General features: G+C 37.1%; 1 protein-coding gene across 1 annotated transcript in view; it reads right to left on the reverse strand.

The window, feature by feature from the left end:
• The window catches only part of LOC115211130 (ceramide kinase), a 127,372-nt gene that overhangs the window by 34,724 nt on the left and 66,731 nt on the right, over nt 1-25,917 (reverse strand). Inside the window, exons 3-4 of the mRNA XM_029780073.2 lie at nt 1,905-2,033; nt 591-654 (exon numbers count right to left, since the gene is read on the reverse strand). Of these exons, the coding sequence (XP_029635933.1) occupies nt 591-654; nt 1,905-2,033 (193 nt within the window). The remainder of the gene's footprint in view (nt 1-590; nt 655-1,904; nt 2,034-25,917) is intronic.

Below are 25,917 nucleotides of genomic sequence, written 5' to 3' on the forward strand. Positions count from 1 at the left end.
GGCAGGGCTGACCAGGAGTTAAAGGACAACAGTTACATCACCAGTTAGAAAGGATCTATAAGGCTTATGAGTTCAGCACCTCTTCCCCAGACTAATATATATAAAAATATCTGTAAAGCTACCAAGCCTTTGTAAAGGGTGCCAATGTACTTCACTGGATCTAAGAGAATAAAATAAAAATCCACTACTCCCATGGTTTGGAATGGGAGTTTTTGTTTCTTATTTAGTAAGAATTCTTCCTGGTTACTAATGCCTTCAATTTATCCAAGATCTCTTGACTCATCTGGAAATTTTTTTTGTTCATCTCTCACTCTCTCTCTCTCACACACACACACTTCTGTCAGAATCAACATTAGACATAATATTGGATAACTCTTCTTTGTTTAGCAAATCAAAAATGAAAAACTACAATAGAAGCAATGGTGATGGCTAGAAATCATATATGATTGCAGACAGACTTTCTCTTTTTCCTCTCTCTCCCTCTCCCACAGACACACATATAAATACATTAAGTAAGATAAACAAGACGAAACCCATCCATAGTAAAGTTAAACAAAAAAATATCTTTATTGATTTCTATGTCCACTTACCCATCGTATTTGGCAAGATCAGCTTCTTGTAAGTAATCCAAGGCATAGTTTGCCCTGTCTGTTGCTGTAAAAGGAAAATAAAGTCAATGTACAGTCATGTGTTTGTGTACATTTATAATACATTATACATAATATATAAAAATTAGGGTATACTGGATGTGTGTATGTGTGTATGAGTGTAAATAGGGGAAAAGAGTGCTAAGCAAAGCTGCCAGATACTTAAAATATGACTGTTAATTTACTCAGTAGAACTGTACTAAGTAAATTCAACTTGTTTAAATAGCCGAGTGAGTTTAACGGTATTTTGATTAGGTTCGCTGTAAATTCCTTCACAAATTCACAAACAGCAGGCCATATTACAAAATAATCTAACATGTAGAGACAGACACACATGCATAAAAACATAAAGAAAGATACAGACACAAAGAAATACACACACACATGCAAAAGTTTATTACTGATTGAATGTCTTACATTATTAATTGGAGAGGAAATTAAAGATATACAATATGCAAGCAAGGTTTCATAACCAATTAATGATGAAATATTCAGTGCCAAATCATAATTGAAACAAAAGCAATATCTCCTTGCTGATTGGTCAATATTTCAATATTTTCTTGGTGCAAATGAACTCAACTGAACTACTAGTTCAAACTGTCTTTCTTTTACTTGTTTCAGTCATTGGACTACGGCCATGCTGGTGCACCACCTTAAAGAGTTTGGTCGAATAAAATCAGCCCAGGTACGTATTTTTAAAGCCTAGTACCTATTCTATCAGTCTCTTTTGCTGAATCACAATGTTATGTGAATGTAAACAAACCAACACTGGCCGTCAAGTGATCAGGGGAACAAACACAAAACACAAAGACACACACATGTGTGTGTGTATGTGTGTGTGTGTGTCTAAGTTGAACACAGCACGATTTGAACTCAAAATGTAAAGAGCCACAACAAACATGACAAGGCAAGTTTCTTCCTCACATTCCAATTCTGACAATCCACCATTCTTCTATTACACAATAATAATCCATTCTACTAGAGGCACAAGGCTTGAAATTTTGCGTGCAGGGGGTAGTCAATTACATCAACCCCAATATTCAACCCTGAAAGGATGAAGGGTAAAGCCAACCATGACAGAATCTGAACTCAGAACTTAAAGATGGATGAAATGCTGCTAAGCATTTTCCCAGTGTATCAATGATTCTGCCAGCTCACCACCTTGTGTTAAACAACAGTAATAAGGATTAATGATGTCATCAAACAAAGTGATAAAAATATAAATTCTACAGAAAAATATAAGAATTGCCAACTTACTGATAGAATGCACGATAATGTCAGCTAAATCAAACAGTGGAACCACCTTCTCTGCATAAATTTTGGGTCCCTTTTTCTTGCCACCAACAGGATTGATGAAGACAAGGAGACTCTTGGGCCGACGGAATTCTATAAAAGAAATAAAAATGGAAAGTGAAAATTAGTTCTCAAGAGGAAATTTAAGTAACTGTGAACAACATGGAGACCTACACTGTACTCAGCCCTCTGGGATTGACAAAATAAAGTGTATGGCACGTAAAAAGCACCATTCGAGCATGGTCAATGCCAGTACCGCCTGACTGCCCCCTGTGCCAGTGGCACAAAAAAAAAAGCACCCGCTACACTCTCAGAGTGGTTGGCATTTGGATCAGCATCCAGCTGTGTAAACTTTGCCAGATCAGACTGAAGCCTGGTGCAGCGTCCTCGCTTGCCAGTCCTTAGTCAAACCGTCCAACCCATGCCAACATGGAAAGCGGACGTTAAATGATGATGATGCTGATGATATATATACACATACATATAAACGTGTGTGTGTAAATCTTTTGCTGATATGTATCATCAAAAGATGATGTTGATAAAATTGTTAAACTGGTGCTTTTGAACCAAAATCTTTTCTTTGATATTTATTTCAAATAAGTTACAGACGCTCCCTTGTTACTCTTACCATTGCAAATGCAGTGAACCAAGGATTAACCCAATGGAACCTGTATCCAGTCTGAAGAAAGGAAAAAGCTTCCCTTTCCCCAGAGAAATATGAACTCAGAATGGTGTGGGATGAGTGCGTACAAAATGAATGAATCATCATTTAACATTCGTTTTCCATGCTGGCATGGGTTGGACAGTTTGACATGTTCTGGTAAGCCACAAGGCTGCACAGAGCCCTAGTGTCAGCTTGGGCATGTTTTCTACAGTTAGATGCCCTTCCTAATGCCAACCACCTCAGAATGTGTACTGGGTGCTTTTATGATTAATGGAATAAAATTCTTGACCCAACCAATGAAAAGCTGAATAAATATATGAAAACTTAAAACCAAACTACCACATTAAAAGTTCAACTTAACACAACTTGCCATCAGGAGTCACCTATAGATAACAAGAGGAAGTTATCATAAATAACGAATTACATGAACTCTTACAAATATGATACACAAGAATAAGGCCTTGGCTTTTTATAACAGACCAAAACACCGAGAACAGTTATTCCAGTTATGAGAGAAAGATAAATGAAATTCTAAGATGTTCCAGTTTTGTTCCAAAAGAAGTTATGTGAAATGAAAGCATCTGGGAATTGGAAAGACAAGTTGCAAAAGTCAGCTCTTGAGGTGCTGACCTCTGCTCTTTTAACATTCTATTCGTATGTATGGAATGAATATTTATAGACATAACTGTAATCTTTTGATACATTGATATCTATATCTTGTTCTCTCATTACTCCTGACAAAAACTGCAGACTGCATACACACACAAACACGCACACAAGCATACAGACTCACATAATGTATGTACATATATTGCATGTACGGCGCTAATTTGAAGTCTCATGACGAATACAGCTGAGAGTAATTAAGTGCAAGTTATAAATGGATCAACAGTAGCTAGAGTAAGTTAAGGCTGATGAAAGAGAGAAGTCTTGATGAAACTGAGATGGTTAAGAAATATTTCAGTTGTCAGGACTGTTTCATGTTTTTCTATCTTTTTCAATTTTCTTTTGTTTTTGTTTTTTTTTTCATAATCATGACTAATCAGCCAGGCTTCACTTATCTAAATATTCAGATGCCATACACATAAAATAACAAAAAAAAATTAAAAAAAAAAAAAAAAGGCAGTTAAGTTAGTGTTAACATATTTGATGCAGGAAGCATTGTAACCCTGACTGAAAAACCTACCTTCTTGAAATTTACTCAATGATTCATTCTCTAATTACAGTTTTAGTCAGTTTCGGGAAATCTACACTTGACTGAGAAAGTTTTAATAACCAAAACATATCCAGTGTTGTCTCACATACATAGCAAAATAATTAAAATCATATTAGTTGATGTGTAATATTGTTTTTATTTTCCCTCACCATTAAGTTTTCTAGTTAGTTTTTTTAGCACTCACCGTGTCTCTCTCTGTATTAAATATGTTAACACTAATTAATGAGAATTTTTAATGTGTATTAAGGTAAATTGATTAGGCTTTTATTAGCCAACACTGTGAGACTTTAATATAAACAAATGCCTATTGAAATTTCAATTAATAACAACTGCTATTTTTAATTAACAATTAATTCAATAATCACACACAGACATATTATGGACTCCTCTTTAAAGAGTTCTCCTGTCATAAACAACAGATGGGAGTTCCACAACTTTTTGCTGAATAACCTGCACATAGTGATCATATGAGGCACAGGTGTGGCTGTGTGGTAAGTAGCTCGCTTACCAACCACATGGCTCCGGGTTCAGTCCCATTGTTTGGCACCTTGGGCAAGTGTCTTCTACTATAGTCTCGGGCCGACTAAAGCCTTGTGAGTGGATTTGGTAGACGGAAACTGAAAGAAGTCCGTCGTATATGTGTGTATGTATATGTATGTTTGTGTGTCTGTGTTTGTCCCTACAACATCGCTTGACAACTGATGCTGGTGTGTTTATGTCCCTGTAACTTAGCGGTTCAGCAAGAGAGACCAATACAATAAGTACTAGGCTTACAAAGAATAAGTCCTGGGGTCGTTTACTCGACTAAAAGGTGGTGTTCCAGCATGGCCACAGTCAAATGATTGAAATAAGTAAAAGAGTAAAAGCAATGTTTGTGTAGTATGTTAGCTCACTTTCTTCTATCAAATTGACATCAGTGGTACAGGTGCCCAGTGCACAACATATCACTGTGATTGCAGAGCGACATAAAAGGAAGTGTTTTGCACACTGCTTGGTCCAGGAATTGAAACCACAATCCTAACTACTAGGCCAAACACCTTCACTATGCGCGCATGTGTGTGTTTGTGTGTGCACGCAAAGATGACAAATCAGATAGAATACGTACTAGGCTTACAAAGAATAAGTCCTGAGGACAATTTGCTAAACTAAAGGTGGTGATCCAGCATGGCCACAGTCAAATGACTGAAACAAGTAAAAGAGTAAAGAGTATAACCCATGCACTGAGAAATCTTGCACTTTGCTGTATTCAAGAAGACCCATCCTCCACAGTAGAATTGTTAATACCACCCCCACTGCTGAATAGCATTGGCCTGCAAAGAGCCCTGTACTGGTATCACATAAAAAAGTGCCCAGCACTCTGTAAAGTGGTTGCCATTATGAAGGTCATCTAGCTGTAGGCACCAAACCAAATCAGACTGGAGCCTGGTAGACTGTCCAACCCATGCCAGCATAGAAAATAGACATTAAATGATGATGATGATGATATAATTTAGAATTAGCAATTATAAAATTGAACTTAAAATCAAGCACTGAGAAACCTCCTTAAATTGGATCTTGGGACCAAAATCAACTCTTGTAAAAGAAAAAATTTGCTACAGTTGTCTTAAGACATCAGTTAATCAGATAACTGATAACAGTTGTTTGTATGTACATCTGTTAATGTTCTTCAGTGAAAACTCTATTTTATGATATTACTAGCATTAAAGACCCGTCGTTGCTGGGTCATAGTGCTAGTGCATGTATATATGTGTACATATTACATGTACATCTATATATATATACATCTACACATAAAATACAAAATACAAAGTTATATCTTGATATTGCTAGTGATAACAATACTCAAAATATATAACAGACTGGAATTGTTAGCCCATCTCTTGTAATTTCGATCAATTGTATCTTGTCCTCCCTCTTGTATAGAAGTGTGGCTACAATCCAACAGCTGCAGCGAAATTCATTTTTGGACTTTCTTCTATAGAAGACATTTTAACAAAAATACTTCCGTGTAAACGGTGAAAATATTGTCAATTTCCCCAAACAGGGACACAATTCAATTTTTAAACAATAACCAAAGGGGGAGGGTTACGGTTTATAATTATTTAACAAATGCAACACAACAACGCTTCCCTTACGAGGAACCAACAAACGTGATAACAATAGTTAAACAGAAATAATAATAACAACAAACCTTACGGTAAACCAAAAAGCAGTACTTGTTGAAGCTATAGGCCTTTATGGATCAGAAATAAACTAACAGCAGTACTCAGTAGAATGCTTAATGCTAGCTAATTAGCAAATCATCTAATGTAAAAGCCGTGCACACCTCCATCTGGACTATTCCATTTCTGCACTTAATTTTATTTTTTATTTATTCCCATTCATGTGAAACCACTGATTCAAGTTCAAGTCATTGATGCAATTTTATACCAATTGCTATTTTTACTTTTGTTATGTTACGATAATATTATACTTTAGTTTGATTTTAATTATTACTTACTACATATAATTCAATTGTTATTATTATTTTTATTGTTAAAGTGAAAGTATCTGACATAAAATAGAAAAATGTTTTCATTTCACTTTTAACACGTAATACTGAAATAGTGGAGAAGATATGATATTGCTATGGGCTTGCTCTAGGCAAGAAGTTGAACATTTTTTTTGCCCATGAAAAAACATGGACCCTAAGTAAGGCATGTGTAAAATTTGAATGAAATTGGTTGTGTAGTTCTCAAGTTTTAGGGAAACAGACAGACAGACACACATTCTCAGTTTTATATATATAAAGATTACCAGTGTATGGGTTATACTCTTTACTTTTTTACTTGTTTCAGTCATTTGACTGTGGCCATGCTGGAGCACACCCTTTAATCGAGCATATCGACCCCAGGACCTATTTTTTGTAAGCCTAGGACATATTCTATCTGTCTCTTTTGCCGAACCGCTAAGTTACAGGGACGTAAACACACCAGCATCAGTTGTCAAGTGATGTTGGGGGGACACACACAAACACACACATATACATATATAGGACGGGCTTCTTTTCAGTTTCTGTCTACCAAATTCACTCACTAGGCTTTGGTCAGCCCAAGGCTATAGCAGAAGACACTTGCCCAAGGCGCCAAACAGTGGGACTGAACCCGGAACCATGTGGTTGGGAAGCTTTTTACCACACAGCCACTCCTACGCCTATGTTGTTTTTGTTTTGTTTTGTCAGGCTTAAATTAGTTTTCATGAGGCACATATATGAGATTAAGGACATTCCAGTTGTGAACATCCAGTCATTTCTCAAGACAGAGTACACATAAGATTACACTATTAAATATGTCCTTCTATTTCTATATTGGCTGGATGTAATTTGAGGGAGATTTAGCTGCTATTTCAAATAAGTGGCCACAGAATTTCTCTCCTTGTTATATATGTTGTTATTTAGTCACAGGTCAGCCCTGATCACAGAAACTTATGATCAAAAGCATTTCCAGATTTGACCACCGTGTCTTTTCTCCGAGGCACATGTATAGGGACTACATAATCCAACTGATATTTCATTTAGAAAATTGTAGGGTGTTATTTAGATGTGATCTGGTTGCTATTTCTAGCAAGCTGGTGAACTATAGGTTCTCCTATGTGGACTTATATTACCCTATGTACTCCTTATCTATAGCATAATTCTGCTCCAATCTATGTAACACTTTAAACAAACACTATCTTAACAATGAAACAAAATTGATGATATAATCTTATTAATGCACAACATTTCTTTATTTGTCAGACAACTGACAGATAAACTACAGAAGGAAATCAAAGATATAATTTATTATAGACACAAAAACATTGACTGTAAAACACCTATCATTATCATCATCAACATTTAACATTCATTTTCCATGCTGGCAGGGGCTAGGTGGCTTTACAGGAACTGGCAAGGCCTGGGGCCACACCAGACTTACAAATGGGTATTTTAAATTAAGTTTGAACAGGCATCGAGCTGGCAGAAACGTTGGTTCCCCGGGCGAAATACTTAACGGTATTTCGTCTGTCATTACATTGTGAGTTCAAATTCCGCTGAGGTCGACTTTGCCTTTCATCCTTTCGGGGGTCGATAAATTAAGTACCAGTTACGCACTGGGGTCGATGTAATCGACTTAATACCTATGTCTGTACTTGTTTATCCCCTCTATGTTTAGCCCCTTGTGGGTAATAAAGAAATAGGTATTTTAAATTAAGTTTGACATATATCACCATCATCTTTGTTTAAACATCTGCTTTTCCAAGTTTGCATGGGTTAGGTGCAGTTTGTTGAGGCAGATTTTTTATAACCGGATACCCTTCCTGTCACCAACCTTCACTTGTTTCCAGGCAAGGTAATATTTCCTCACAACAGGACATGTTTTCACAGGGGTTTGGAAACAAACAATATTGCTTGTATAGTGGCAACATGCTTTTACAACAACCACATGATGTCAAGACAAGGAGATACAAAGACATCCAAGCATATGTGCACACACAGATATATGTGTGTGATGGGCTTTTTCTTCAGCTTGTCATTTAAATCCATCCACAAGGCTTTGGATGGCCTGGGACTATGACAAGACAGGAAGACACACACACACATATATACACAATGGGCAGCTTTCAGTTTTAATCTACCAAATCTACTCACAAGAATTTGGTTGGCCAGGGCTGTAGGTGTCAAAGGTGTCAAACAGCGGAGTTGAATCCCAAACCATATAGTTGGAGAAAAACTTCTAAACCACACAACTAAGCTTGCACCTACATATTACCAACATATCTATCTATATTCCACAGATCAGCAGGGTAGCTACAGTACTTTATTCACAGGGGTTTAAGTTCACACATCCACTTTTCTCCAATATGAAAATAAAAGACGTAAAATTTATTGAAGTCTTATCAACATGATAATACCATAGATAGTATATGTCTCTGATTTTGTTTCATAGTTGTATATATTTTAAGCATTTTCCTACATACATTATTCTGTGAAAACCATTTCATTGATTTTAATCACGGTCAGTTATATGAAGCTCTTTCCAGACAGTGTTCACTTCTTCATGTAAAGATAGAATAGAATGAAAGGCTGAAGAGAGGATTACAGCATAATAATCCTTTCTACTAGAGGCACAAGGCCTGAAATTTTGGGAGAGATATATTGACCCCAGTATACAACTGGTATGTATTTTATCAATTCCCAAAGGATGAAAGGCAAAGTCGATCATAGCAGCATTCAAACACAGAAGATAAAACCAGAAGAAATACCACTAAACATTTTGTCCAGCATTGCCAGCTCACCGCCATACAGTTTGCCACCATACTGATGCATAATAATGAAGACACTTTTGAAAGATGATGTTCTCTCCTTTGACTGCAACTTCTTAGCTCTGTAGACTACCATCTCATGCAATAAATGCTTCAAACAAAAGCAAATGAAAATCAATTTCCGAAGAAATTATGTAGTCCATTGTTCTCTGTTATTTTTCGACAGTCTCATAGTTTTCAAAATAACCATAGAATTTCCACAAGTACAGCTAGTTATGCTTTATATGTTATTTCAGTTTCATCATCATCATCATTTAACGTCTGTTGTCCATGCTGGCATGGGTTGGAAGGTTTGACCAGGGTTGGTAAGCTGGAGGCTGCACAAGACTTCAGTTTGATTTGGCATGGTTTTCTATGGCTGGATGCTCTTCTCAATGCCAACCACTCCAAGAATGTAATGGGTGCTTTTACATGACACTGGGGTGCATTTACATGCCATCAGCATGGGTGCCAATTTGCGAGAAACTGGTATCTGCCATGACTGTGATTTTGCTCGGCTTGATGGGTCTTGTTCTCGAGCATGACATAATGCCAAAGGTCTTGGTCACTGCCCGAAATCTATTCCCAAAGCTTTGGTCAGTTATACTATGAGACACTTGCCCCAGGTATCACACATTGGGACTGGAAACATGGTTGGACAGCAAACTTCTCAACCACAGAGCCACATGTATTTATTCTTTCCAGGGTACAGTGTGTATGCGTGTGCTTATTTACCTTCTACAAAATACTCTTACTTGTTTCAGTCATTTGACTGTGGCCATGCCGGAGCACCGCCTTTAGTCGAGCAAATCAACCCCAGGACTTATTCTTTTTAAGCCTAGTACTTATTCTTAGCCAAACCGCTAAGTTACAGAGACATAAACACACCAGCATTGGTTGTCAAGTGATGTTTGGGGGACAAACACAGACACACAAACATATACACACACATACATATATGTATACATACATACGATGGGCTTCTTTCAGTTTCTGTGTACCAAATCCATTCATAAGGCTTTGGTCGGCCCAAGGCAATAGTAGAAGACACTTGCACAAGGTGCCATGCAGTGGGACTGAATCTGTGTGGTAACCTACTTACCACACAGCCACTCCTACGCCTATTAAGATTATTGTTATCAACATCATCATCAACTTTTAAATCTGCTTTTTTCATGCAAGCATGACTTAGACAAGATTTCTTAAAGTAGTATTCAATAGTTGGATGTCCTTCCTAATGCCAACCCCAACAGGTTTTCAAATAGGTACTGTATTCTAACGGTTTTCACAAATCAAATACCAAGCAAGATATTTTATTTATAGGGGACATAAATAAACATCACCATTGCCCAAGTAATCTCAATGCAAAAACATAAGACAAACAGATGCACATACACATTTATATGAAGGCTTCCATACAGTTTCCTTCAACGAAATTTCACTCAAAGCATTGGTGCTAAGCACAGAGATTGAACCTGAAATGATACATTTGCAAAGTGAACTTTCTAACTACACAGCCATGCCCTATGTTGTTATATGTTTCTGATTTATGTGCCTTCTATATGAGAGTGTGTGGATCAAGGTAGATGTGTGTTTACTAGTTATTTATCTTTTGTGTGCATGCATGTATCACATTCAACATGCATGTGTTACTTATGTATGTTCTATGATTTCAAGTATGTGTGTGTGTGTATCACAAACACAGGAGAAAAGCTGTGAAAGCAGCTTAGAGGATCAGGTAAAATATCCTAATACACTATAAGGCTTATTCTACCCTATCCCCTAAGCTATTTTCTCAGCTGTTGTCCTACATTGGGGATTTCCTCCATTTCTAAAATACCAATCATTCAATGCTTCAAAAATTGCTTATAAAATATTCTCATATAAGCATTCTTTTATTCTTTCACTGGTTTCAGTCATTTGACAGTGGCCATACTGGAGCACCGTCTTAAAGGGTTTTAGTCGAAGAAATCAACCCCAGGACATATTCCTTTTAAGCCTAGTACTTATTCTATCAGTCTCTTGCCAAACCTCTAAGTTACAGGGACGTAAACACACCATCAGTTGTGAAGCGATGGTGGGTGAACAAACACAGACACACATAAACATGCACATATATACATATACGACAGGCTTCTTTCAGTTTCCATCACCAAATCCACTCACCCTATATATATGATGGTTGCCAACTCGACTTCAAGTAGAGCCAATTCCTTGATTTCTTTAGGCCCCTAGAATATCATCAATGAGCTGCACGAATATGGCTCTTGAGGCCTACCAAAGACTTGCATGCTTTTTGACAATTAGTGCAAGAAAACTTAGTGATTGTTTAGTTTACAGCTCCATGAACTTTACTATGCCTTTTCAAGCCACTCTTTGATCTGCATACTTAATGACAGAGTATGCATTTGAAATCATCAAAATCATTTATAATCAATGTGTGGTTGTGCAATGTGTGATCTCATATGGCTCTTTAGCCAAGCCTTACTAAGACAAATCTTTCCACATTCATCACATGTAAGATCATCACGTTCAATAATACTCATTAGAACATCATTCCTGTCACTTTTTCTCCTCTTTCTTTTGATCTTTGTATGCTCCACTCTCTTCCTTTTAAATTCATCTAATTCATATATATACACACACCTACATAAGGATAAGCATGTTAAAAGGGGTCCATGGGAAAACTCATTTAAATAAAAGGAGTGGGATCCACTGTGAAACAGTTAGGAACCAACGCTATAGTAGAAGACACTAGCCCAAGGTGCTACATAGTGGGATCGAACCCAGAAATAGGAATGAGAAGCAAGCTTCTTACCACACAGCCATGCCATTAATCATTTTGTAATATATTTGTTGCTATAAAGCATTAAATCATTATTGTACCTTCGGCTGTAATGAGATTTTCATAGTAAAAGTACAATATCGATTTATTGAAATGAATTCACTTATTGGTCAGCAATGCATCCTAAATTAATGAGATTCACCAGTTGAAACAGATTTGAAGAAAATTAACCAAAGATAAAGGGCAGGGTTGAGATTAAGACAAAAAAAATAATATATATAAATAATTTGTATCAATATACACTACAAAGTAGAATTCCAATTATTGTATTATTGTTAAAAATTTGATTGAAATGTTCTGTGAAAGAGTCATCTCTAAAAGACACCTAATCAATTTAATCAATTATAATGGCTATCTTCTAGAAAAAAATTTTTTTAAAGGTCAATTCATGAACTTTTGAATGGCTAATCCAGAATGTAAACAATTGGGGGGGGGGCACAGACAGGATGGCTGTATAGTTAAGTTTGCTTCAGACCACGGGGTCTTGAGTTCAGCCTCACAACATGGCACCATATGCAAGTGTCTCCCACTATCGCCCTGGACCAACCAAAGTCTTATGGCTGTATTTGATAGACAGAAACTGAAAGAAGCCTGTTGTGTGTGTATATATAAGAGATAATGGTGTCATTGAGATCCAAAGGTGTCAGGTAATACTGAATATGTGCTATAGACAGACCATAGTTAAGTTCCAGATTCGGTAATATTGTGAATAAAGGGTTCAAAGTTGGTTCTATGTCAGCGTGTGTATATAAGAATTTTTTGTGTAATAAGATAAAAAACCAAGGCTATACAGATATTAGAGCATTTATAGATACAAGGTCTTAGCTGTAAGACCTATCTATAAATGCTCTAATATCTATACAGCCTTGGTTTTTTATCTTATTACGCAAAAAATTCTTATATGTATACATATATATATATAATGAGATTATATATACATATATATATATAAATATATGTATATGCATATGTGTTTGAATGTTTGTATGTAAGTGTATATCCTTGTCTAGACGTCACGTGATGGTTTTAAATGAGCATAGATGGCATACCAGCAAGGTAGTCTGCTTCCAGTCTTCTGTGAAAACATATTGGGACAGGGAAAAATTATACCTTGCTTGGAAACTCTATTGAGTTGGCATGCATTTACATCCTTATAACTTAATAGCTTGGCTAAAGAGACTAATAAAATAAATAAGTACAAGGGTTTAAAAAAGTCCTGGGGCCCATTTCATTTGACTAAAATTTCTTCAAGGCAGTGACCCTGCATGATCACAGTCTAATAACTGAAGCAAGTAAACTACGCACACACATCATAAAGACTACATTGTGCAGGGTTCATAGCAACCTCATTAGTGCTGGTACATGGTGATAAAAATGCACCCAGTACCTCCTGTAGATGGGTTGGTGAATGATGGAGAGACCGCATAGAGCAGGGAGGACTCTTTAGGCTTATCAAGGACCAAGGACTTGACGGCAGCTTTGTTGCTGGTGTCCCATTACACCAGGTACTCAATGTAAGGTGGTTAGTGTAAGGAAAGGCATCAATATGAAGAAACCAAGTCAAAAGGAAACATATGAACAAGACATGGCCCTCCAGCTTATCTAAGAAGGTAATAACTCCAAATAAAAACTGACTTGGATTGTGATGACCCTTACCAACGCATATGATGATTATGATGGTGTATATCACCTTGGTTTGGCAGAACTGGAAGACCTAACAAATAAACTTTATGGTTTTGGTTACTTCCCTTTACACTTAGGTTGTCATCAGTTCCCAACATAAAGTCGGTAAAATAAGTACCAGACAAAAGTATTGGGATTAATACAATAAACTAAAACCCCTTAAAGGCAGTACTCCAGCATGGCCACGGTCCAGTGACTAAAATCAGTTAAAGAATGTATGAACTAATTTCAAAATAGAATTACAATTTTAGTGAGCGATAGAGAGGGAGAAAGAAAGAACAGAAAAAGCAATCATTGAAATTAAATATCAGATGTTTTGATAAAATAATTCATTTACTGTTACAGCAATCTATCAATCAGTGAGACACAGTTTCACAATGTTATTTTAGATTCTGTTTCAGACAAACGAAAAAGGTTGATGACATGCTTGTCAGATGGTTACACAGACATGCAGAGAGCATTACATTAAGCAAATCATCATCATCATCATCGTTTAACGTCCGTTTTCCATGCTAGCATGGGTTGGACAGTTCGACCGGGGTCTGGGAAGCCAGAAGGGCTGCACCAGGCTCCAGTCTGATCTGGCAGTGTTTCTACAGCTGGATGCCCTTCCTAATGCCAACCACTCCATGAGTGTAGTGGGTGCTTTTTTACGTGCCACCGGCACAGGTGCCAGGCAAGGCTGGCAACGGCCATGATTGGTTGGTGCTTTTTACATGCCACCGGCACGGAAGCCAGTCAAGGCGGCGCTGGCATCGGCCACGTTCGGATGGTGCTTTTTATGTGCCACCTGCACAGGGATCACAACTACAAATGGAGAGAGATATGATTTGCTCCTTGAATATAATGCCAGCTTTTGCTAGTAACACTCCTTGAAGATCTGATAACCTAGGTGAAATGAGACAACTATGGAATGTAAGTAAAATGTAAGCCTAAATGTGCAACACAAGAGCTGATTTACTTTAAAAAAACACATAACCAACCGCCCATTTTGTTTCTACTGTTAGATAATAGATACGGACCGCAATAAACACTTTGATAGCAGATTTATGTCAGTCTGTTTAAAGTACAGTAATTTAAGTCAGGAAGGTATTATTATAAAAATAAAGTTAATTATAGATTTAGTGAAAATATGCTAATCAATATATATGATCACCAGCTTCAATTATGTTATTTAATTTTCTGTTTTGGCAGGGTTTTTTTTTTTAAATTTCTATTTTCATTTATCTTCTATTTTTTACTTGTTTTAATCAATAGACTGCAGCCATGCTGGGTCACTGCCTTGAAGGGTTTTAGTAAAAGAAATCAACCCCCAGTACTTGCTGAGTAAGTGAGGAGAGATTCCTTTGATATTAGACAGTAGTTATTTACCATTGTTATCAGTCACAGGACTATAATGCAGACAAGTAATTTATTAGCTTACAATACTGAGTTCATTTTCTTCCTACAGAAAAATCTATCAATTGTAAGACTACCCAAGGGAAGAATTTTTTTTTTGTATTTCTTGTCTGCATAATGTCACAGCATATGTTATTAACCATTTGTGGGCTAGCAGGGTCCCTTGGGACCCAAAAAAATTTTTTAAGTTACGCAACTTTTACATTTTTTATTTAAATGATTTTATATCTCATGACTTTTATTGTCAGTAGTTTATGTATGGACATACAAATTTTGAATTAAAAATTTCCAGTCATATGGACATTATAACATAAAACATGGTCATTGGAGTCCAACTGGACTCTGTTGACCTTCGGTGAAATTATTTTCTCTGTTCTTTTTTCAGATATTCTGATGAACTAAAAGTCAATTTTCATCATATTTGTACTGGTATGAATCAATATACTTTTTTGTTTTATTTTATATTTGTGCTATATGTATAGTTTATAAACTATAAAAAAAGTGCTAAATTTCTTGTTCTGTATCATGCACTCACATATATACAAGGTTAAATGAATATTACCTTATGGATAGTGCAGAAATGCGCAAAAATAAAAGGGGACCCCAATGGCCTTTTGTCTAATTCCAACCCCTGTCAGCCTACAAAGGGTTAAGCATTAATCTAGCAGTTCAGGGAGGTTTGTGAAAGGACAAAGACATACAAAGAAGGGCCAAGGCAAAGAACAATAAAAGGACGACATTTTAGCAATGTAGAGAAAGGAGGGGATTGAAAATATATGTTTCATGAAAAGGACAATGTTTGATGCTTATAAAATTAAGCATGACTGTGTGGTTAAGAACCATGTTTTGAGTTCAATCCACAGCATGACACCTTGGGAAAGCATGTTCTACTATTGCTCCAAACCAAAAAATGCATTGAGACTGAATTTAGTAAATGGAAACTGTGTGGAAACCCATCAAGCATGTGTGTGTTTCTGACAATTGTTGTTGGTTTATTTATGTCCCTGCAACCTAGTGATTAATCAAAAGAGACCAATAGAATAAGTGCCAGACTTTTATCATTCTTCATTACCATGCTCTCACAACAACAAATTTGTCCTTCTCATCACCTTGCCCAAAGTCATCCCTCTCCCCTAACTTTTCTGGTGTGGTGGTTGTTTAGCCTTAGTTACAAGGTAATCTCACCTGTACAGGTACCACACAAAAAGCACTCCATATACTCTGCAAAGAGGTCAGTATTAGGAAGGGCATCCAGCCATAGAAGCCATGCTGAAACTAATGCATTAGAGTACAGCAAGTTCCTCCAACTTGTCAGATTCATGTTAAACCATCCAGCCCATGCTAACATGTGAATGTGTGGTGGTCTGTGCATAAGGGGAATGTAAAACAATAATAATAATAATTTCATTTATTCTACATCTTTCTATAATAACCACAATTATCTCATCGTTATTTTTATATAGGCACAGGCATGGCAATAGGTGCAGGTGTGGTTATAAGTGCAGGTGTGGCAATAAGCACAAGCATGGTTGTGTGGTAAGAAGCTTGCTTCCCAACCACATGGTTCCAGGTTCAGTCCCACTGCATGGCACCTTGGGCAAGTGTTTTCTACCATAGCCTTGGGCCAACTGAAGCCTTATGAGTGGAGTGATTAAACAGAAACTGAAAGAAACCCATCATATATCTATATTTATATGTGTGTTTGTGTGTGTGTGTGTATGGCTTTGTGTCCATGTTTGCTCCTCACCATCATTTGATAACTGGTGTTGATTTGTTTATGTCCCTGTTACCTAGCTATTTAGCAAAAGCGACCACTAGAATAAGTACCAGGCTTTAGAAAAATGTACCAGAGTGGGGGGGGTCAATTCATTCGACTAAGAATTCTTCAAGGCAGTGCTCCAGCATGGTCGCAGTCTAATGACCAAAACAAGTAAAAAATAAAAGACATATTCACTTTTCTATGCCTGCCTTGAACACGTCCTCCCCAGCACCCAGTATTCAGTCCTTCCTTATCTTCTCTGTGAGGTTCAGCCTCTTGAGATCTACCGTAAATCCTTGAGTATAATCCGCACCTTTTTCCCAAAATTTAAAGGGCAAAATCTCTAGTGTGTACGAGGTTAAAAATGAAAATTATTTTCTAAGCAATGTCCGAGTCTCTATTTGCTGTCCAGCAATGTTTATTTAGATGCATTTTGTGATGTCGAGCGCGAAAATACCTTAAATCATCCATAACTTGCAGTTAGCAACATTTATTAAACGTCATTACTGTTATTTCTTTATTTTCTGCAAACAAAATGCACAAAAAAGCTACACGTTTGTATTATGTTATATATACAATAATAATAAAGGACGTTACCGTATACAGTTTTACAAACCAAGGACGTTATATAGACCTCCTTGACTCAAGTTAGAGAAGGGGTGCGTATTATACACAAGGTTTAGGTTTTTCAGAGGTACAGCCCCCTAAAAATCCCCTGCATATTATACTCAAGGGCAGACTATACTTGAGGATTTATGGTACTTTCACCATATCTCCATCTTTTACAGGTTCTTTCTACTTGGATTGTTTGAGTTTTTTCTTTTTTCTCTTTTTCCCCAACAGCAATAATTAGTAGATCTAACAGAGTAACTTATGACATTCTATGTAATTCTATTTAGTTCACAATTAAATTCATTAAATAAAGTCTGAAAGGATAATATACAACTTCACATAATTTTAAGTCCTGAAAGTGCATTTTTAATTGTTATTAGTGACGTCAAGAGTGTTACTGATGTTGTCATCATTAGCCAATATAGACATCACTAACAAGAATTAAAAATGAACTTTCAAGACTTAAAAGTATGTGAAAATGCAATTACATTAAATAATTTTCTTCCAAACTTTGCTTAAAGTATTTCTATTTTACTCTTTTCTATTTTTTTTTTTACCAGCATGGAAGATGAATGATGATGATGATGACAACTATTTTATATGAACGTTTCTTTTTTTTCTATTTATCTAATTCCTGGCATTCATTAATGTATTTGTCTGCAGATGCAACTATTGCCCTAGCAGAGATAATCTAGGAAAAGTACTTAAGTGCTAAACAGCAGGAATAGAAATGGCCAAGAGATAAAATTAAGATAACATTCACAGAAACATTTAAACCATTTCTTCAGCTTTTAAAGAGTATTAAGGAGCCAACAGTTGGCTATTAATTACACAGATGCCGAAAGGCTAATTAACTGAAGCGCTAGGTCACTGGATGGAATTCTGAACTAGAGTTCAAGCTTTGATATTAATCAAAAATCAGAAAATACTTCAGATCAGACAACTCCAAACTCTTTACAAAGCTCAGGTGAAATCTACAATAGAGTACTGATCTTCTATCTGGAGCGAGAGCTGTTGGTTTACACACATAGATATCAGATCACATCCAAAGGAAAGTCACTCAACTGATGGGCACAAGATCATCAATACACTGTCTAGATCAGTGGTTCTCAACCGGGGTCCATATACGATTTGGGGACTGGGGTTCATGCAACAAAATAATAAATTGGGGTTCCACAACAGTATTATAAGGGTCCCTGAAAAATTTTTGCTTTAGATGTATGTATTGGTATGTACTGCAAGAAACAGCTCGATTTCTTTCTTTAACATATTTCAACCTACATGAGTTAATGTGTGAAAAGCAACATAGGAATTTTGAAAGAAGTTTCTATAAAATTAGTTTTTAAATATCGAATGGCTATGGGGGTCCACCGGAATAAAATAATAATCGAAGGGGGTCCATACGTAAAAAATGGTTGAGAAACCCTGGTCCACTTTTGGCATCTTTTTACTGTTAGTACAATGGCCTCAACTCTCTTGTGTCATGCTAGCTCACTTAAGCACTCCAAACTCGCATGTCTCCTCATCATGTCCCCATATTGTGTGTTCCCTTCTCTACCCCCTCACTAACAACAGTTCTTAGTCCATCTTCCCTGGAAAGTCATCTCCCTGAAGTTTCTTTCTTGCATATGTATTTTCTGCAGCCAATATCAAGCACATTTTCAAGAGAAACATTAACTGTGTCAATCTCACTGGTTTCAAAGGACATGCAAAGTCCAAGGGCACAGCCCTTTCTTCCAGACAAAACCCATAAAAAAATTAATTATCTTTAACAACAACAACAGCTGCCGCTGCCACCGCTGCCACCACCACCATTTGACATCCATTTTCCATGCTGGTATGGCCTGGGTGGTTTGACATGGGGCTGGACAGCTGGGAGCTGACCAGATTCCAACTGTCTGTTGTGGCATGATTTCTACAGTTGGATGCCCTTCCTAATGCCAATCACTTAATATGCTGGGTTCTTTAAATCCATTATATGAGAAAATGCAATTTAAGTTACAAATACTGAAAAGACATTTATCAATAATCCACATTCACATATTCCAGTCATCATTATCCATTTGACTTTTTTTTCATATATGTCCTCAGAAAACAAATAATGGTGGTGCTCCAGCATGGCTGCAGCTCTCAAGCTGAAACTAGTTAAAGTTAAATATATAAGTTAAATATGTCTGGATTGGAATATATTTCCAGATCTTGTAGGCACATGTGTAGCTGTGTGATTAATAAATTTGCTTCCCAGCCAGGTAATCTAAGGTGAAGTTCCACTATGTGACATCTTGGGCAAGTGTCTTCTACTATAACCCCAGGCCAACCAAAGCCTTGTGAGCAGGTTTGGTAGACAGAAACTAAAAGAAGAATGGCGTGTGTCTGAATGTATTCTTGCCATGACCTCATGAGATGGTTGTAAATGAGGACCACTGTCATATAAGTGGTGTTGTTTGTTTCTTGTCTTCTGCAAAAAAGCATGTCTGGCCATGGGGAAATATTACCTAACTTAGAAAAGAAAATGGGGCAGCAATAGGAAGGGCATCTGGCCATAGAAAATCGGCTTCAACAAATTCCATCTAACCCATGCAAGCAGAGAAAAGTAGATGTTAAAACAATGAAGATGATGATGAAGCTGACCTTCCTAGTGTGATGTTCATAATTTATGTAAACCCTGAACCACTCAATATTTCCAGACATATAAATATATTTCTAATGTGTGTCACTGATGAAACACAGACTTGTAGGACCACTATCAGCTCAAACAATTATCTTTCTTTGTAATATTCCAGCTTATGTCAAGTGTTTGTAGCCTTCAGTGGTCAATGAATACTGCTCCCTACTATCATGTAGTACTTACTCATTCAACATAGTGTCCATTATCACATGGACAGGTAAGTACAGATGCTTATCTAGTGTGTAGCGACTAATGCATTTCCTTTATATGTAAAAGCGTTCTTTTATTAGCTTACAATCAGGTTTATTTCTTAAGTGTCCCACCATTACATGCACAGCTCAATCAACTCCAGTTAATACAGAATCTCGGCCCTCAACGCTATTCAACACAACACTTGATATTACGCCTACTTTCTGGGAAAATGATAACTAATCAATTTTTATGTGTCACCGGCACAGGTATCTTAACTACAATTTCCATTTGATTTTGATTTTTCAACACCAACATCAAAATCAAAATAAAGATCAAATGGAAATTGTAGTTAAGATACCCGAGCTGGTGACACATAAAAGCACCAACCGATCGTGGTGTTTGCCAGCCTCCCCTGGCCCCTGTGCCGGTGGCACGTAAAAACACCCACTACACTCACGGAGTGGTTGGCGTTAGGAAGGGCATCCAGCTGTAGAAACACTGCCAGATCAGACTGGAGCCTGGTGCAGCCTCCTGGCTTCCCAGACCCCAGTTGAACCGTCCAACCCATGCTAGCATGGAAAACGGACGTTAAACGATGATGACGATGAAAGAGTTTCAAATGTTAAATATTGTTCTGACAATTCGGGTATACATTAACATTTGCAGAGCAAACATATGCAGGCAAGAGTAAACAAATAACAAATAAATAAATACGTAACAAATGTTTTAACAAAGAAGCTGAAAGCTACAAAAGATTATATTTCTTTTCAGAACATAATTCCTTTAGATTGGATATAAGTTCAATGTTGTCACAAACAAATGCTCATAAAATTCTCCATTATTTGCAGTAAATCTCACCAGCAACTAATATCATTATGAACAGCATCTCATGGAAATTCAATTTCTCTTGAATCAATAGATTTTTATCTTTTGCAATACTCAGCAGGATCGTTAGAAATAATAGGAATTAAATTTTATACACAAGATTTCCCAGGAATTCATAACAATGATTAGTTCTTAATATTCTGTTTAAAAAAAATCACACAAAAACCAAAATAATAACAAAAGCACCCAGAGAGCAGAAACCTCTGCCAAGGCAAAAGCAACGTCCACTCAACGATTAGCCAGAGAGGATTTTTAAAATGAGAATATCTGAAATAAACTCGACTGTTCTCACAAATAAGAATACTAAACATGAACCTGACTGTTCTCAAAAATTAAATAAAAAAAACAGGAAAATTAATCCAGAATTCTTGTCCAGTACCAGATCAATCCCAAAATCTAATCAGTTCATGCCAGTCACGAGGTCAAACATCCCTGAAAGTTTCATCCGAATCCATCCAACTGCTCTTGAGATGTTCACAGACAAACAAACAAACATGACTGAAAACAACACCTCCACCTTTGCTAAGGTGGAGCTAATAAAGTGATGAAGTTTCTATGCTATAAATCATCTTCAGTGTATATTTGTTTTTCTAAGCTTGTATGGGTTGAACAGTTTTCTCCAGTACAGTGTCAGATCCTTGATGAGATCTAATCTCCTAAGACCAACCTTCACCATTGCTTCCTAGGTTATCCGCAGCCTTCTTCCCAAGATCACTTACACTTCGTCTTCACCATCATACCCTGCCTAACATCAACCACTTTGCAGCAATGCATGTTTTTTGTACCACCAGTACTAGCAAGGTCATCATGCAGTTTGCAAGACTATGACCCCCAACCCTGCAGGAGAAACAGGGGGACTTATGGAAGGAGATGAAGGGGAAAAAGATGGGTAAAACTATGAGAGGAGAGTCCAGAGCAGAACAGTTTTCTTGTTGGATAAGAGCTACATGACTACTCAAATTTTAGAAGAGTGGGAGTGATTGCGTGGAACCAGAGAGTGATGAGGGAAGTAGTAGGAGATGACTGACAGAGCTGAGCAGAAGGGTTAAAAGAAAGTTGACGTTGGGTAGGCTTCATAAGTGGATAGGGAATTTCACCCCCCTTGGATTGCTAAGTACTTCATTACCCAACTGCATCACATAACCGTATTATCTTCCTTCTACTATTCTACACCTGATTTCTCTTACACGGTTTTTCTCTCAGCTTATTTGTCCTCCATTACTCTTTTACTCTCTCTTTTTTACTCTTTTATTTGTTTCAGTCATTTGACTGCGGCCGTGCTGGAGTACTACCTTTAGTCGAGCAAACTGACCCCAGGACTTATTCTTTGTAAGCCTAGTACTTATTCTATCAATCTCTTTTTGCCGAACCACTAAGTTACGGCGGACGTAAAAACACCACCATCGGTTGTTAAGCGATGTTGAAGGGGACAAACACAGACACACAAACACACACATATATATATATATATATTATATATATATATATATATATATATTATATACATATATATACGATGGGATTCTTTTCAGTTTCCGTCTACCAAATCCACTCACAAGGCTTTGGTCCACCCGAGGCTATAGTGGAAGACATTTGCACAAGGTGCCATGCAGTGGGACTGAATCCAGAACCATGTGTTTGGTAAGCAAGCTACTTACCACTAAAGCCTTGTAAGTGGATTTGGTAGATGGAAACTGAAAGAAGCCTGTCGTATATATGCATGTATGTATATATATGTGTGTGTGTGTGTGTGTGTGTATATATATATATATATATATATATATATATATATATATATATATATATATATATATATATGTATATGTGTTTGTGTGTATGTTTGTGTGTCTATGTTTGTCCCCCCAACAACGCTTGACAACTGATGCTGGTGTGCTTGTATCCGCGTAACTTAGCGGTTCGGCAAAAGCGACCGATAGAATAAGTACTAGACTTACAAAGAATAAGTCCTGGGGTCGATTTGCTCGACTAAAGGCGGTGCTCCAGCATGGCCACAGTCAAATGACTGAAGCAAGTAAAAGAGAGTAAAAGAGAGGCAATATCTGTTATAAAAAAACAAAAAACAAAACAACTTACAGTGGAACCTCAGTTTACGAATGCTTCTCATAAAAAGCAAATAGGTTCAAAAAATAGGTTTACAGGCAATTTTTTGAACATAAAACATCTCGGGTGACAAATAATGCTTTGAGCAATGAGCTTGTAAGCTGGCAACAGTGGTTGGCAACAAGCTGAGAATTCTAGCAAGGGAGCGTCAGTTGCTGTCTAGCTTTTGCTCAAATTCGTCATGTCTTCTCTTACATTTCCTATGGGAAAAACAGTTTTGGTTTACAAGCATTTCAGGTGACAACCAACCTTCAGGAGCAAATTAAATTTGTAAACCAGGGTTACACTGTTTTTTTTTTTTTGTATTCTTACTGCTAGTTTCTTATTTTTTACTGTGAATTTCGAACGGCAGCAATCTAAATACAATCCCACTTTTAAATGATTTTTAAGTTTTTAAAAATCTTGATATTTTACTGATAACTTGAAAACACAAATAGACCATCAACTGGCACTTGTGCCGGTGGCATGTAAAAAGCACCCTTGTAAAGTTGGGCGATTTACTGTGCTTGAGAAGACCCATCAAGCCAAGTGAAATCGTAGTTGTGTCTGATGCCAGTTTCACATACCTGGCACCCATGCCAGTGGCACAGAAAAAGCACCTTTTGAACTTTGGGCCTTGTGGAGGCAGTGGCAAGTAACCGAGATCATTGGCAATATAGATATTTGAGAAGACCTGTCAAACCAAGTGAGATTGTAGCCATGACAGATGCTGATGTTTCATAACTGGCACTCAAGCAGATGGCACGTGAAAGGCACCCACTACACTCTTGGAGTGGTTGGCATTAGGAAGGGCATTCAGCTGTAGAAACCATGCCAAATCAGATTGGAGCCTGGTGCAGCTCTCCAGATTAACAGCCTCGGGCCAACTACGCCTGGCTAAATAATTTTAATAAACTAATGAAGATATTTGGTGTAATGAAGTATAGGGCCATATGAAATATTCAAAAGAGTCGACCAATATTCCAGTGAGAACCACATGTATATGAGAGCCAAAAAGGATAGTAAGTGTGCTGGACACCTACAACAGCAATAAAAAGAAGGCTAAATGGAACAGCTGACGGAAGAAAGCTGTTTTTGATCAACATTTACCAAACAGCATAGTATATAGAAATGTACCATTTTCACAGAAATCATTAAACAATGCAGATTTAAGTTTATATAACAGTTGCTGGAGGACACAAACTTTGAGAAAAAATGTATTGGAGAGATGAAGGAGGACAGGGAAACATGGAGACTACGGCAGCGAGCTGGCAGAAATGTTAGCACGACGGGCGAAGTGCTTAGCAGAATTTCGTCTGTCTTTACGTTCTGAGTTCGAATTCCGCCGAGGTCGACTTTGTCTTTCATCCTTTTGGGGTCGATAAATTAAGTACCAGTTACGCACTGGGTTTGATGTAAACGGCTTAATCCCTTCGTCTGTCCTTGTTTGTCCCCTTTATGTTTAGCCCCTTGTGGGCAATAAAGAAATAGGAAACATGGAGACTAGTTAACGGGATATAAGTGTGTTCAACATGATATGATAATAATGAAGCTCTAGTGGTTTCTGAAGGTGACAGAAACAGCAGTTAAATTCCACTCACAACACACTATACTGAGCAAAGTAGCCCAAGGTACACCATGCTTGAAAAAGACAAGAAAGTCATTACTAGAATGTCATTAATCATATTTCAGTCAGAGCTGACTTGGGGCTAAACAAAAACAAATTTATGAACCAATTAGGGAGCCTCTGCATACTGCTTAACTGCCGTTCAAGAATTTGGACCTAGAGATCTCCATTTCCAGCGACTTTGAGGGCCACCTCCCAGTGGTGTCGGGCGTCAAGGAAGAGCCCTCGACTACAAGAAGACAACCAAATTTTTTTTCCAAGGTCTGGGGTCTCCTGCCCCTAAGCCCTAGACCATCACCTAATCACCCTTACCCATCTTGTTGCTTAACAACAACAACTACTGCTTAACCTGCTAGAAACAAAACCCAAATTTCTCTCTAAACTACATCCAACCATGCCTTTTATTCTAAAATCATCTCAATGAAGGACTGACCCAAGGCTTGCCAGTTGCAAACTTTAAAATGAGTGACATTATCTTGCACTCTAGTATCTTAATGAATGTGACACCTACACTTCTCTTACCTCTCTCTGAAAGCAATGTGTTAGTTCTGAACTTCATTATTTTATTATAATTATTTACCAATGACAGCTGACAGCAATAAAAGAAAATAACATGAATCTAAATTAAATGTAGTCTTTCATTATCATAAAGAGTGAAATATTGATCAGTAAGTCTAAATACTGTGGAAGCTAGTTATGGAAAACAGCTGTTATTTAATTGCTGAATTATAGATTATTACTGGAAATAAACAATCCAATAACAATGAACTGAGAGAAATTATGATATATACACAAGTAAAAAATATACTGATGTTGTTAATGGAAACTGAAAGTGACAAAAGGAACTGGTGGCTTCAAAAGAGGACTAATACTACTGGTCTCAAATTTAGGGACAAGGCTAGTAAATTTTAAGGGAAGAAAATGGATACAGAACCAGAACTAGACTGGTACTTTGCTTTTCATCCTTATGGAGTCATTAAAATAAAGTTGACCTAGGCAGGATTTGAAC

Source organism: Octopus sinensis, linkage group LG1 (genome assembly GCF_006345805.1).
Source record: "Octopus sinensis linkage group LG1, ASM634580v1, whole genome shotgun sequence".
NCBI lineage: Eukaryota > Metazoa > Mollusca > Cephalopoda > Octopoda > Octopodidae > Octopus > Octopus sinensis.